The sequence below is a fragment of the Phycodurus eques genome, chromosome 16 (assembly GCF_024500275.1).
Source record: "Phycodurus eques isolate BA_2022a chromosome 16, UOR_Pequ_1.1, whole genome shotgun sequence".
Classification (NCBI taxonomy): Eukaryota; Metazoa; Chordata; class Actinopteri; order Syngnathiformes; family Syngnathidae; genus Phycodurus; species Phycodurus eques.
Genome location: NC_084540.1, coordinates 18928298 through 18944447, shown reverse-complemented (window position 1 = coordinate 18944447; position 16150 = coordinate 18928298). Strand labels below are relative to the sequence as shown.

General features: G+C 42.8%; 1 protein-coding gene across 1 annotated transcript in view; it reads left to right on the top strand.

Annotated features, from left to right (window-relative positions):
- plcl5 (phospholipase C like 5) overlaps positions 1–16150 on the top strand; it is a 56576-nt gene that overhangs the window by 36786 nt on the left and 3640 nt on the right. The window contains exons 2-5 of the mRNA XM_061701605.1: positions 1099–3585; positions 6891–7094; positions 7863–7938; positions 14217–14326. Coding sequence (XP_061557589.1) covers positions 1099–3585; positions 6891–7094; positions 7863–7938; positions 14217–14326 — 2877 coding nt within the window. The remainder of the gene's footprint in view (positions 1–1098; positions 3586–6890; positions 7095–7862; positions 7939–14216; positions 14327–16150) is intronic.

The following is a 16150-nucleotide window of genomic DNA, read 5'->3' as shown; positions in this document are numbered from 1 at the left end:
TCATTACCCAGGTGCCCTTGATATATATATATATGTATCTATATATACACAAGCTACGAATGTCAAAAAGGAATTAAATTTCCTGACTGGGATAAACACTTGAAATGGCAACCACATACAGATTAAATGATGCATGATGTACAATTAGGTCACAAATCTGAGATCCTGACGAATTCTATTCCAGTCAAACAAAATCTTTGATAATTATTTTTTTATCATTATTCTTTAAAGGAAACAATCAAGAGTTGTCCCAATGTCACCAGGATGTGGCCTACCATCCGTCTTTTTCTACCTCTGCAGAATGAGGAAGAGGAGCTAGGGGACGTCCGACAAGGACAACATTAGAAAGCCATGATGATGTCTTTTTTTTTTTTCACTTTTCACACTGAGGGTTGCTCATTAATCAGGATGATGTACGGGGCTTCATCATCCCTGGATTGTCAGGAGGAAGATGAATGGTTCAGAAGTGCTCCATTATGCCTTGATTTGAACTTTGCTCTATGGGCCGATCCATCAGATCAGTACACGCATCAGCTGTCTGGAGGAGGCTGTGTTAAGACATATAGATACTTGTACGTAGTCCTCCTTATCCTTGTAACCCCCACCTGCCCTTTTTAGCTTATTGTTTTTAAATTGTCAGTGGAAAAGGTTATACACTGGTCTCACGTTTTATCGCCTTCAATCTTGGCAATATAAATAAATTATATATAAATTTGTTATTTGATATTTCATGGAATTTAGCATATTTTCCATTTTCTTGATTCTGATTTGAGATGTTTTCTGTAAGGCTTATGAGCCAGGTTTTCAGTAAATGTCAGGAGTGCTCAACAGCATTAACCATCTCCATAGAGATTGAACATCCCATTGTAAATTGTGTACTACAGAGCTCGCATTATATCAGGTATAGGGACATGTGTTTTATGGTTTGGATTATATATTTTACTATTCTGTGGGTTTAGCCATATAGAGTACAGTATTTTAAAAAAATGCTGCGTTCTGAATACGGTCTTCTCCATTATACATTATAAAATAAACACATCCCCCCCCCCCCCACCCCCCCCCCCCCCCCACCCCCACCCCCCGCACTTTTGTTTACAGGACGGGTCCAAGCAGAGGCAGGTGAGGAAAAAGACAGTCTCCTTCAGTTCCATGCCGAGTGACCGGAAGATCAACAGCACGGCGGCATGCATGGCTTTTATGATGGAGGGCTGCGAGATGAAGAAGGTGCGCTCCAACTCGCGCATGTACAACCGATACTTTCTGCTGGATCCGGACATGCACTGGCTCCGCTGGGAGCCCTCCAAGAAGGACTCAGAGAAGGCAAAGCTCGAGATTAAGAGCATTAAAGAGGTCCGATTAGGGAAGAAGACCCCAGTCCTTCGCAGCAATGGTCTGTCTGATCAGTTCCCAGATGAATGCGCCTTCTCGATCATCTATGGGGACAACTATGAGTCACTGGATTTGGTTGCCAGTACAGCTGATGTGGTCAGCACCTGGGTGATGGGGCTGAGATATCTGGTTTCTTATGGCCGTCACTCCGTTGGCATGGTAGAACCCACCCAACCAAGTGTAAGGACATCTTGGATTAGCTCAGTCTTTGAGCTCGCAGACATGGAAAAAGACAGACACATTGACCTTTTCAGGGCCACTCAAATTATCAAGGGGCTCAACCCCGGAATGAAAGAGGCGATGATAGAACTCAAGTTCAAAGAACTCCAGAAAGCTAAAGACCAATACGGTGAGGCAATTAACATGGACACATTTGTGGAGGCTTACTGTGAACTCTGTACACGTCCAGAAATTTTCTTCTTGCTGATGCAGTTCTCCAGCAACAAGGAGTACTTGGACTGTAAAGACCTGATGCTATTTGTAGAGGTGGAGCAGGGTGTAGAAGGTGTAACAGAGGACATGTGCAGAGATATGGTTCTAAAATATGAGCCATCAGCCGAAGGCAGGGAAGGGATTTACCTCTCCATTGATGGCTTTACACACTACCTCCTCTCCTCTGAGTGCCACATCTTTGACCCGCTGCACAAACGTGTGTGCCAGGACATGACGCAGCCCTTGTCCCACTACTACATCAACTCTTCACATAATGCCTCCCTTCTGGAAGACCACTTCTGGGGTTCATCCGACATCAGTAGTTACATCCGTGTTCTGAGAATGGGCTGTCGCAGCATAGAGGTAATTGTCTGGGATGGTCCTGATAATGAACCAGTGGTGTATGTCGGTAGTTCTGTGGCCTCACAGCTCGCGTTCTCCAAGGTCGTGGATATCATCAACCAATATGCCTTTGAGAGCTCTGAGTATCCCTTGATTCTCTGTTTAGTGGCTCATTGCTCTGTCCCTCAGCAAAGGGTTATGGCCCAACACATGAAAAAGATTCTTGGGGACAAACTATATGTGGATTCCCCCAACAAAGAAGAAAACTACCTACCCACTCCTGAGAAACTCAAAGGTAAAATCCTTCTCAAGGGCAAGAGGCTAGAGCTGAGCTCCACAGACCCTGAGGGTGATGTGACAGAGGAGGACGAGGGTCTAGAAATGTCCAGAAGAGTAGGAGTAGATGACAGGGACCAGCTAAATGGCTTGGGTTGTAAAAAACTCCGTCTGTGCAAGGAGCTGTCTGATCTTGTGTCACTCTGTAAATCAGTCCAGTTCAGGGACTTTGACACATCAAAACGGAACCAAAAATATTGGGAGATTTGCTCCTTCAATGAGGTTGATGCAAACAGGTTCGCCAATGAGTTTCCAGAGGAATTTGTCTACTACAACAAGCGCTTTCTCTCTCGAGTGTACCCCACCCCGATGAGGATTGATGCCAGCAACATGAACCCCCAAGATTTTTGGAAGTGTGGCTGCCAGATTGTGGCCATGAACTACCAAACACCTGGCCTGATGATGGACCTCAACCTTGGCTGGTTCAGACAAAATGGCAACTGTGGCTACGTGTTGCGGCCAGCCATCATGAGGGAGGAGGTGTCCTATTTCAGTGCCAATGCTCGGGATTCCCTGCCAGGGGTTTCTGCCCAGCTACTTCACATTAAGCTCATCAGTGGGCAGAACCTACCCAAGCCTCGTGGCTCTGCGGCCAAGGGTGACGTGGTGGAACCTTACATATACGTGGAGATTCATGGCATCCCGGCTGATTGTGCTGAGCAAAGAACTAAAACCGTGTCACAAAATGGCGACAACCCCATTTTTGAGGAGAGTTTTGAATTCCAGATCAACTTGCCCGAACTGGCGGTCCTGCGCTTTGTGGTGCTGGATGATGACTACATTGGAGATGAGTTCATTGGCCAGTACACCATCCCATTCGAGTGCCTGCAGCCCGGCTACAGGCATGTCCCCCTACAATCTCTGACAGGGGAGTTCCTACCCAACACCACACTCTTTGTCCACGTGGCCATCACAAACAGACGTGGAGGAGGAAAAGCCCATAAGAGAGGAATTTCTGTCAGGAAGGGTCGCAAGGCCCGGGAATACACCAACACTAAGACCACAGGGATCAAAGTGGTGGACGAACTCTTCAGAGCATCGACCCAACCCCTTAGGGAAGCCACAGACCTCAGAGAAAATGTACAGGTAAGGATATACTTCTAATTTCTGTCACACTGAGCACCGGACACATTTATGCAGAATGTCTTCTTTGCCCACCACTTTGCTTCGTCTTATCATCCCATCCCTTGTAATACAGCAGGTGGCAAATAACTAAATAATAAATCATGTCCGAGGAGTGAGCCATCATCAGCATTAACGTCTGGGAAATGTCCTGATTGAAAAAAAAAAAAAAATCAATTATTTTAACTGATACATTAAGCCAGACAGTGACAAACTTCCATCCTTACTAAGTACACCATATGCTTCCAACTTGATTTGAAGTGTTCTCACCGAACTTCACTTCTCCGTTGTGCACAAAGCCTTGTGTCTAATTGTGCTCCATTAATGTTGTGTAAGAGAGCAGCAATACTGTGACAATGGTATGCAATTAGTCGGTGTATGAATAGTGTAATCATTAATGAGGGACAATTACCGCGTGGGGGGAAAAGTTTGTGTTGCTAGGCATTCGGAGAACTACTTTAAAACTCCTCCGTTGTCTAAATTTGACTAATAAACACAAGTAAATGTCTCCATCGCTACAGGTCAGAAATACTGTCTTGTATTGTTGTATGGCACAGCATTATGCGTTATTGCATTAAATTTATCACTGACTAAGTCTTTGTTTCTTATCTGGAAATTAGCAATAGTTTGTGGCTCGACAGTTTAACCCAATCAAACAACACTTGCCTCCGATTATACCCACAAAACCGAATTCTGCATTTCCTTTTGAAATGGAAATGTCTTTTTGAAATGGAGATAAAAGTCGAGGAGAAGTTGAAAAGATCCTCACGCACAATAAATAAAAGAAAATGCCTTTTAAATGTAAAAAACAAAACTAAAAAATGCACTGGCGAAAGCTTTGTAGTGGCCAGTTGTGTGGAGCCTGCTACTTGGATCTGGATTGGGCCGCCGGGCCGTCAGCCAGCAACCCAGATGGCATCAACCACCACTTGTCTGGAGGGGTTTCTTCAGTGAAATTGTAAAGCAAAGATTATATCTGAAACAGAAAAAGATATTATCTTTTTTTTTTTTTTGCACAAAATGAGAACCCTCTGATGGCACATCATGCTTAAAGTAGCAGCTAACTGTTACAAACACATTTTATTACAGCACTAAGCTTGTTTTGTTCAAGTAGCAAAACTTCCAGGCGGTCTGGTTTGAATAATAACCAGTAACATTTAAAAAAAAAATTGTAGCGCTTTCTTTCCCCTATGTGCTTTTTCTGTGTGTTTTGTTATGACTTATACTTATTTAACTGTTTCTTCCAGTGGAAAACAAAGCAGTAAACAACCCCGATGTGCCTAATTCACAACAAAAAACATCGCCAACACCCGTTACTGGTCGCCCCAATGCGATCATTTTCAAATCAGCACCAATTGTAACCGATTGAGTTGCAAATGTGACTTATTTTGACCAAAAGCACCGGGAACTCTGAGTTCTGGGCACATTCTGCAACTGCCAACGCGGGGAAAACCAACGGGAGTAACCGCACTACTCCTCCAATTTAGTAGGTGGCACTAAAAAGAAGACAAACCCTCGTATTGAAGTTTGAGAATGATGAGGTCGACTCATTGGACAACTGTCCAATGTATAGATAGCTCATCATGTTTCACAGTTGAGGGACGATTGTGGCGATTTGGCAGCCTTTCACTAAATGTAAACAGTGTTCTCTTTTAGGCTGATCTGACATCCACCTCCTCGCCATGCAATTTCTCCATTAAGGAGCAGGGCGGGGGATACATAGGAACAGAAACAAAAGAAGAGTTGTACGCGGGACACAAAGCTTCCATTGCGGAAATGTGGGAAGGGGAGTTAAGTGGAGAGCGGGGAGGAGCGTAATTAAAAACACAAGCCTCTTGTTGGGTTTTGCAACAGCACTTTGGCCTTTTATTGCGCAACAGCTATGAACGAAAACAAATACACACAGCACAATGAGTGCAAATAAATGAAGCGCTATGAGCGCACTGGGACATGCATAAACATGGCGGCACATGTAATTATGCACCGGCCCTTGTCCCTCTTCCCTTTTTATTTGCTCTCTGTGCTACTTGAGGTGTTCATCGTGATCGAGGTTCAGCATACAGATGGTGCCATCATCATTCCCCGGGCCACTGCAAAGGTGACTCAGTGACACAGCACGTCCTCTTGGGATGTGGACCGGATTTTTCTTCAAGTCCAGCCCGGGGAGACAGACGGTTCCCACAGTGCACGAGCATGGACTGCTTCTTAAATACCAACACAGCCTTGTTCGGTCTAAGTTTATTTGCTTGCAGGCCTCCATTCATCGACTCGCCTTGTCTTTGGCTGTGATTTAAATCTAGGTGACTGATGGCATGCCCACAAAGACGGTGTGATATATTTAGTATTGTGTGCCAAAATCAAGACGGAATATTATTAAGGCATCGATAACACATCCAGAAAGAGTACTGATTGGAGAAAAAATAATTAGAATTTAATTTCAAACCATTTGTTCCAATTTTGAATAAAACAAAAATCTTTGGAAAAACCAAAAACAATTGAAAAATTGACTGAAAATTTGACTTACTATGTCATTTCCTAGATGTCTTCTTATGCTAACGCTGATGGATAACGCTAATCGATGCATGCAACAAGACACGATGCAGTTCTGTTTACCTTTTGGCTTTGACCTTTGCTTCATCTTTTGGAAGAATTGAAAAAACACAATTTCAAATAGACTCGTACGTTCTTCTATTTTCTTGCTGTTCTCCTAACAACCAGTTTTGAGCCACAAAAAACCCCCAAAGATAAAACCAAACACAAACACGCCAAAAACATGACGCCGGCCCGCTCAAGGTCGAGTGATACAAATAAATGTTCCTTGCATAACCACAATAATGATTATCTCATTAAGAAAATAATAACATTTAGCAAACTGTCAACGAGAGGAAGCATCGGTCTGCTTTAATGAAGCTTATTTGTAATGTGATATTAACGGAATAATAGAAAATGAAGGCGATTTCTAATAATAACGGAATAATAGCGAATGAAGCCAAACAGGAATGACTAATGCGCTTGTTCTGAAGAGGCTCCAAGCAGCAGCAGCAGCGTGAGTTGAAGACAAGCCGTCATTTTACTGTCGCCGTTAGACAAACACGCAGCTCTCTCTTGTCCTGTTTGTGTCCTGTCATTATGTTGTCTCCTTCAAAGACATTTGGAACACTATCACTTATGCTAAGTGCATTACCTTTAGAGGAATTCTGTAGTTTTTGGCTCACAACCACAAGGACAAAGATATCAATTGAATGCACCATTTGTTCTTCTCTTCCCAGAATGCCATGGTGTCCTTCAAGGAGCTCTGCGGGCTGACGCCGGCCGCCAACATGAAGCAGTGCATCTTGACCGTGTCCACCTGGCTGATGAACAGCGAGCGCTCTCTGCGGGTGACAGTAGACCTTAGCGAGACCTACCCCACCATGGAAGCTGAGGGTCTGGTGCCCGAGCTGCTGCGCAAGGTGCTCAACGCCTACGACATGGTAAGTAATGGGTAAACATTAATTGCTACATCTGTGGCAACAACGTTTTAGTCAACCGGAGACTGGAATGGAATGTGTTCAACTTTGGTGACTTAGGGCTTATTCCTCTTCCTCCCGCCAAGTAATCTACCCAAACTTCTTTGAATTTGGAGGCTTGGCGCTGTCAGAGCAGTTCTCGTGCTCCAGTTGCTTTTTTTTGGAGGGGTTAGCACGCAGGAAGCCTGGAGATCTCTGTATAGACAGCAATCAGAAGATTCTGGGTTCAATTGTGGGCTCGGGCCTTCGTGTGTGGAGTTGCTTATTCTACTGGTACTTGTGAGGGTTCTGTCTGGGATGCCGGCAGGATGTTGTAGATGAGACATCGGAAATGAGAGGGAAAAAAGTGATAGCGTCGATACTCTCCAACAATACATCTTGGAGCAAAAAAAAATAATAATAATAATTATTAAGGGGGAGAATTACAATAAAGGAAAAATAAACAAGAAATGAGAACGTGAGTCAGAGCTGCTGCCACTGGCTGCTGACTCACTCTCCTGTTGCGTTGTGAGTCAAATTGACCGGTGTTAATGTTTAAAACTGAGAAAAAAATAAACATTTTAAAAATTGGTCTGGTTTTGATCTTTTCTTTGTTCTGTAATATAAAAACAAAATACAAATTCACAAACTATATAAGAATAAATGGTTAACATGCAGTGGGGCACATTGAAGTATGAGCATTTTTGTTGTACCAACGAAAAAACATGACATTGTATCCTCTTTGTCTGCTAGATGATCCAAACCAGCAGAACACTGATCGAGTCGGCTGACGTGGTCTACTCCAAGCTGGTGCAAGCACAGCGTGCAGGTACGAATGCAAATGAAAGACAGAAGACAAAATAAAGGGCATTCACTTGTATTTCACCGCAGTTTGCTATGCATTTTGTAACTGCTAGCAACTAATGACACTTAAGCCATAAACAAGCGGCAGCAGCACCAAGAAACGAGGCGCGATGAAGGAGGATTCTCACCTTCAAGATGCCAGGCGCTCAACCCAGGGACAAATTCACTTAGCAACGTCGTGGCTTAATTGGGTAAAAAAGGAAACTGAAAGTGAAACGATAGGACACAATCTTAAGTAAGGGTGACCAAAAATAGCCTCCTCCTCCATTGTTTTTGCATGTAAATTCTTAATTCCACTTGTAGTGTACATTATAAGTAGTAAGCATACGCCTTTATAGCATCTTAAACAATTTTGAAAATGTCAGAGATCCCACATATGACAAAGAAAAAAAAAAGCTTAATGCATGTGTTTAACTGGAAATGGCCAACACAGTGCACCACACAGATAAACATGTCTCCACTGACAATCACGAGTCTCCTCCCACAAACGAGATGTCACAGCACCAAGACTGACCCGTGAGAGGGAGCACGGTACCACAGGGCATTCCGTCTGTGGGCGGTACCAGTGAGCAAGAACATCAACTTGTCTTCAGCGTTTATCGACTTAGTGACATTGTTCCTATATTTAGTGACTGTTTTGACCCTTCTAGCGACTATTTTGAAATAAAAAAGGACAATGTCAAAAGTGGTCGTCATGTTGGCAACTTTCCTGCTCGGTGGAGGGAAGAGGGTCGACGGGAGGATTTACCCTCATAATCATCCAGGAGACCCAAATTGGAATTGCTTAAATGAGTTAGCTCGTAATGTCAGCACACTTTAATAATGTGGAAATATTGATGCAGGCTGTAGACATGTTTTTTTTGTCAATGTTGGTTGAAATAGTCATATAATATTACTGTAATTTAAATGGCTGCTTATAATTTTGTTTACAATGGTGCCCTCAAAACAATCAGTCTTTAGACACCCCACACAACAGTATAATCACTCAAGATAATCTTTTTTAGAGACATCCAATAATCAGGCCTTTGCTGATTTTGATTGGAGGATAAAGAAATAATCAATCTTAAAACACCCCACACAACAGGATAATCACTCAAGATAATCTTTGAGAGACATCCGATAATCAAGTCTTGGGTAATTTTGATCAGAAGGGAGGAAAAATGCTCAAATTAGACCTAATGTTGGTATGTCCCGCTTTAGTTTCCCCTGAAAATCTTTTTGTGCAATCGTATACAGTAAATCCATGAGTCTGTTGTGGAAGAACCCCGTTGAAACTAGAACGAGACCGGAGATGGCGAGCCCGGTTAACATCACTGACAAGCTGCAAATAGATGTGAACAACATCGGATTTACTTGTTCATTTTCACGTCCTGTCCGCCGCCTTTTGTCCTCGCAGTGTATCTACTCCCCCTAACGACGACGGCCGTTGTCAACGGCAATTCGTGCGCGTGAGTCAGCGTTGAGTGTTGATCAAGTCAGTGGGTAGGTGAACACAATGCACAGATCAAAGAAGTGGCCGCAGCAGAGGGAAGAGACCACTGGCCTATTTTTTGGAGAGTGGAGAAATGAATAGCGGTGATGCTGTGTGGGGAGGATGAAAAGCTCTTCAGGAGTGTTTTTTATATATTTTTTTTATTTTTGATCTAAAGGCTTCAGCTACACAGTTGACACTAATACGACATCTGGAGAGGAACCGCTTCAGAAGTCTTGAGCCACACTTAAACGCAAGGGACAGCTGAAACAACCTTATTAAAGCAGCAGCTACACTTCATGGACGATAGACGTGTGTCATAGCGCTAGCAACTATTGATAGAATGTGACTCAGAATATAAGTAAAATGTAGAAATGTTATAATTAAGTCATAGATCTTCACTACAATCAGTTCTTTCTGGGCCCATGGGCCACCCTTCCAGCAAGTATTTTTGGAGTAATCCCACAAATTAACAATAAAAAATGTCAGCGACACTTAATGAAAATAGTAGTTGTTTTTTTTAAACCATAATATTTTTAATATTTTCTATCCATATAATATACTTTGGTTTTATAGGAAGGAATCCATCTATCTTCTATGCCGCTTATTGTGACGACACTGAAAAAAGTATAACAAAGATGTCACTCGTTACTTTTTTTTTAATTCAAAATGTTTAAAAATATTACTTTGCTCGTTTCAAGTGAACTTTCTCATTCATATTCATGCTTAAATGTATTTTATTTTCTGTAATTTAAATTTACAGCAGGGCGCCCAACTGAAATGATTCATTTTGACCAAAAGATTTTTCTTTAATTGAATGTGATTTGCGCATATGTTACAACTTTGGACGGAAGGAGTGAGGTTGACATTGGATGAGATATGAGTTTGATTGCATTTCCTCGCTGGATCATGTGGCAAAATGCACAATCAGCTAAAATTTCTGACTGTTCTGAACTCCTGTTTGGATGCCAGCGTCGTCTTCGAGGTCTGCCCGGACGTAGCACAGCTTCCCATACCTCGTATCATACTTATTTCGATAGCAAGCTAGTTGAGTGCACTCACTTCCACTCTTCCACATGCAAACAATTAATCGATTACTTTTCCATTTCCTACAGTACATAGAGAAAGGAGATGGCTGTGGTGTAATTGAATATTGTTTATTTATCAAAAGCCCAAACTGAACCAGAAGAGCTCCTTCTGACCCAATATTTACATGTCCCCAAAAACTATTTCAGCCCCCTGTGCCGAGTCGCGCTCCCCCGCCGTCACCCGTGCGTATCGTGCTCTGCCCGCGCCCCCGGAGTGCCGCCGACCTCTTCAAAGGGGATGAGTGTGGAGGTAAGCAGAGCTTGAAAGTGTCACCGCAGACTCGGGAGAGGAAGATGCTGCGAAAACAATCGTTTGTCGGTTGTGTTGCTGCTGCCGCTCGATGCAACGGTCAGCAAAGGAAATGGAGTAAGGCCCAAATGCAGTTGTTTGCTGCCTAAACGGGCTCCAGACCAATTACAATGAAAAAGGCAGTGTACTGTACATGTTCTGTAGCTGCTCCAACAAGTAATGCTAATTACTAAATTAAAAAATAAAACATTTTAAAAAAGGATTTAAATTTGGTGCACAACCATTTTATTATGTCTTATTACGTATTATTTAGCAAGTAAAATAAAATAAAATAAATGGTGAAAAAAAAAACATAGTTACACAGTTATGGTACCATTTTTTGTTTGTTTGTTTGTTTTTGTCATTATGGCCCCGCATAACTTTCTGCCTCTTCAGGCTGCAGAGGAGATGCGCATAATGCACTTTCCTTATCACCTCTCAACCCCACGCTTGCTGCCCTCCGTCCATCAATAAAAATTCATCCCTGAAACTTTGCACGTATGTACAGTAACTTTGAAACTGTGGCATCATTCGTGCTTCAAGCGTGTGTTGATGCAGCTACATTTTTATGTTAGCATCTGACCGAGGAGCATTCAGGATGTCTACTATTCTCTGCAATACAGCGTACATTGTATAAACTATCAAGAGCAAACAAAGAAATATTCTTCGGGGATGCAAAGTCAATCATCCCTCAGTGGCATTCTGAGCTTGATTCTATTTAAAAGTAGGACGTTTTTCAACACAGCCTTCATTCACAGCGCCTGATAACAATCACGAGGTAAACAATTACACTATTGTTCGGCCAGAACAGTCAGCATGCATTATTAAAAATACAAATTTACATCAAGGGCTGAATTGTCCTTCCAGCAATCATGACTTTGTCTCTGCATGTTGTGGTCTGTGGTTATTGACGTTTCTGTTTAATTTGGCTAGTGGAGCAGTGACGTGTTGATGAGAATGGTGAGGTGTTGGATGATTTATCTCCCCAAAGGCACAAGTGATTGTTGCCCATCACTCCCACTTTTAACGGGAGGCCAGACAGCTGAGTTGCACGCTGGGGCTCCACCAGATGCTACCTGTGTGTGTGTGCGTGCGTATGTGCGTGCGGCTAGAGCTCAAATTTTGCCTTAATGAGAAAGATATTAAAGATATTTCCTGGAAATATTTTTATTTCTCAAATGTGATGTCATATGCGTTTGAAAAGATGATTTGAATCCATATCTGTTACAAATTTTAAATATATGTATTGATTTGGTCATGTTTTCACAATGCAGGATTTGACAAAATATCTGATTATTTTACATTTCTTTCCCAATTAGACTTTTTTTTTTCCATAACATTTTTTCCATTATGTTCAAGTATATCTTTATTATGTTGTCCCAAGAATGATGTGCAAAATATATATCATTATTATTTCTCTTTCAGTTATATTTTTCTTCGATTTAAATATATTGTCATTTAAAAACAATTCTTCTTTTTTGATTCTTGTCTGATTTTTTATTTTCATGATTTTACTTTTTTACATTTCGTTCCCAATTTAAAATATGTTTATGTTACCATGAAATCGTTTTTTTCCCCCCTAGTTAGCAGTAAACATGTTTTTAAATAGAAACATACTTATCTCTACCACCAATAATCAGGAAGGCAGGTTTGCTATTCTGATTTGTTTTTACAGTAGAGAGGAACGCACACATTAACGATATCATTTGTGTCTTTTGTGGCGGTAGTAACATTTCCCTACGAATCCAAAACAATTCTTAGTATCATACGCTGCCTATTGAGGCTGCTAACTTCCGGCGTGCTCAAGCCCGTCTGCCTCACGCCGCCGCTTAGCTTAGCTCAAAGGCCTGATTTAATGAAGGAGAAAAGCATCATTGTGACATAAACCTCGGATGCCTCGCCGCATGAGATGATGTTTATGGCTTTAAAGACCAATTACACACATTCCGATAGGGGCCATCCGTCTCTCGCTTAAACGGTCCTGCGGAGTGTCACCCAAGGTCAAAGTTGGCGGTGTGTTGTGTCATTGATTTGTACTGCACTGTAAATCCTCCTCAGTGGCACCCTGGAAATTGTTGGTGTTCAAACCAAGGCCTGTGGGCAACTTGTGACATGCTGTCCCTTTTTTAGTTGCCTGCGACATATAAAAAAAAAATTATTTCAAAATAACACATTTTTGTGACACATGGAAGAAACAAGGAAGGAAACCGTGGCTATGTAATCTTTGCCTGGTGCCTTAGTTTATGTTCTTTTTTTTTTAGTATTTCTTCCGTTAGTGATCAAATTATATGAAAATGACCCTTATATATTCCCCAAATCCTAAAACTATTTGTCTTATCATCCTGAACTGAGCTGTGATGTACCAGTTTTTACAAAATATGATTGCTTGATGGATTGGTTTTAATGTGTTTAGTGACCCTCGCAGCTTCCGTTTTTTTTCTCTATGTGGCCCTCAAAGAAAAAATGTTTTCACATCCCTGCTGGCAATTCACCACGCATCTCTGGACACCTGCACCTCATGTTCTACGACAACGATCTCGTCTCTTGAGGTCCAACAGCGGAGCAGAGGATGCAGGTGTACCTAATGGAGTGGCCGCTGAGTCATCCGTGAGGCGTTCGGGTGTCAGTCAGGCCGTCCTTTTGGGGGATTACAGTTCACTGTGTGGGTTTAGTCCTCACTGATTTATTAATGCCCACTGGCAAGACCACCCCCACCTCGCCTCCTAATCGGTCTGGTTTGAGGCCACTTAATGACGATTCCATTAACACGGAAATCCGAGGGATAAAGATGTCCCGCTCTCCATTTGCCTTTTATTAAGGTCATTGTTGGGCAGCTCATAAACCCCGTGATCATATTCTGGAATGTAATCTGTCTCCACGTAGCCTCCGTCTTCGACTGGGTGTTTCTTCACGGAAAAACGTACCTCTCACCCTGATGTCGAAGCATTGCTGCGGTGACGCGCTTGAAGGGACTGGAGCGTGTGTGACATTTAATGAGCAGGATAAATGCTTAAGGAGGCTCACTGGTGACCAGCTTACTCTGTCTCTTGTCACTTGTCGGTGTAGCCACGTTCATTCACGACACCGGATCAGATCTGCCTTAAACCCATTTTGACATGTCATCTGTCATTCAAATGGATAGTCTAAGAGATATTCTGCGCTTTATGACAAGTTGTTGGAGTTGTAATTCGCAGTGGTGCTGTACTATACTGATGATTAATGCTGAAAAGTTGCAGTTAGCAATATACTCAAATTCCAAGTCGCTAAGTGAAGCTGGCTATCGGGGCCGAATCTTCGAGAAAAACGTGACAAATACGAACGGTGTCATGGAGCTCGTTGGCTCATGTTTTACTGTGTGCGTTCGATAGTGACAGTGGACCTCCTTACGTGTGCAGGTCTGGACTTCCACGAGGACCTGCATCGCATCGGCGCAAAGGAGGGCCTGAAGGGTCGCAAACTGCAGAAGGCCATGGAGAGCTACGCCTGGAACATCACCGTCCTCAAGGTGCTCATTCGTGATAGACACACTTACCAAATTTCATGTTGCTGAGTGAAACTGGCTTTGAGGGCTGAATTTTTAATGTGACCTTGTGGAATTAAGATACTTCGCCGCTATGCTTCACCCGCACACAATGAGAGAAACAAAATCATTTTCACAATTTAAATTGTCCCAAATGTCTAGTGTACGTGGTTTGAATTTAGTAGCAATTAGACTACTCACTACGACAAGTTTGCTTTTGAAGAGCTCCTGGAAATGAACGTAAAATGGCAAATTCAAACCAAAATGGCAGACTTCCTGCTTGTTTCACAGCATGACTTCTGAGACTTTTTGGGGAGTCATACTGGAAACGCCCAACAAATATTTTTATTTGTTTTACCCTGCTCTTCCACCACCTCTGCGTGATGTGCGCGCACCTTTGGACGACGACGAGCCGCTCTACAGCGGTCACGACACTGGACTATCTCAAGCACAGGTGTCAAACTGGTGGCCCGGGGGCCAGATCCGACCCTCCACATCATTTCATGTGGCCCGCAAAAGCAAATCAAAATTGCTCTTTGTGTTCTGGTGTAATACCATTGAGATATTTGCAATCATTTTTTTGTTACCAATCCCCCTTTGAAAAGAAATGTAATCGTTGAAAAACATGTTTTTATAGGCTTCTGATTTAAAAACTGGCTATTCATCAATGTGTTCTGTATACTGTATGTAATTACAGAATAGGAGGTAATCTTTCATTTATATGGGTTCACGCTTGTAGCGGCCCTCCGAGGGAAGTCATAACTACGATGTGGCCCGTGACAAAAATTTGTTTGACACCCCTGATCTAAAGGGAAAATGCATTTTCGTGGCATAACTAGCAAGCTAACTGCAACATCGCATTTGCACCGCCCGGATAACCGCTGATGCCAACGATGGTTCCTATATAGCGGGGACTCTGTGTGTCACTGGGCGCCGTTTTAGCCATGTCCAAAAATACTGGAAAACTCAAAAGGTGAAAAACAGTTTGATGCTCAAGCTGCACAATTTTCAGTACTACGTAGTTCTCAGTCGTTGCAGATTTTCAGCAATTATCTTCAAACGCATACTCGGAATTTAGAAAGAAATCTCTGAATTCACTTTACAGGGTCTTCAAAGGCGTAGACGATTTTTCAATGTAATTTTGCTCTATTTTTAAGAACATTCAACATTATTGTGACAATGACTTAACACCCATCTTCTACTAAGGAGAGGGTCTGATTTAGACAAACAAGGAGGGGGGGGATTAGGGAATTATTGAGGATAAAGTGGTGGGATTTTGCTTGCTACTCGGGCTTAGCCCCCCGTGGATTGCCGCATGCCGAACGCACCCAAGTAAGCGTGTCTTTGTCGCTGTCCGGAAGCAAATCTTGTCGCTGTCTCATTTCATGCCCGCTGAGTCACGACTTACGTAATTTGTGTTTTTCCAAACATCTGATTTATTCAAGCTCTTGTGTCAGCGAGTCTCCTTTCCAAGGGCCACCTTTATCTTTGCATGCCGTTTTGACATGTGGTGAACGGGTCGGCTTGGCTGGGACGCTTGACTGTCAAGCGCGGCGGGCCGGTGCCGAGTGAAGTTCAGTGGGAGGCGAAAATGTGCAGACTGACAGTTTGGAGCTCGCAGGAAACGGAGGGGGGCGCTTTCAGGATGACGCAACATGTGGCTGTCTTTTAAAGGAGACGTTCTGTCTTACGCTTTCCCACGCTAGTTAAAGCAATTCCAAGGCACCTGTGACACGCTTTCATCAAAATACCTCAAGGGTCGAGACTTTAAGTACAATTGTTGTTACCATGGCGACCAGAGGTGGCGTT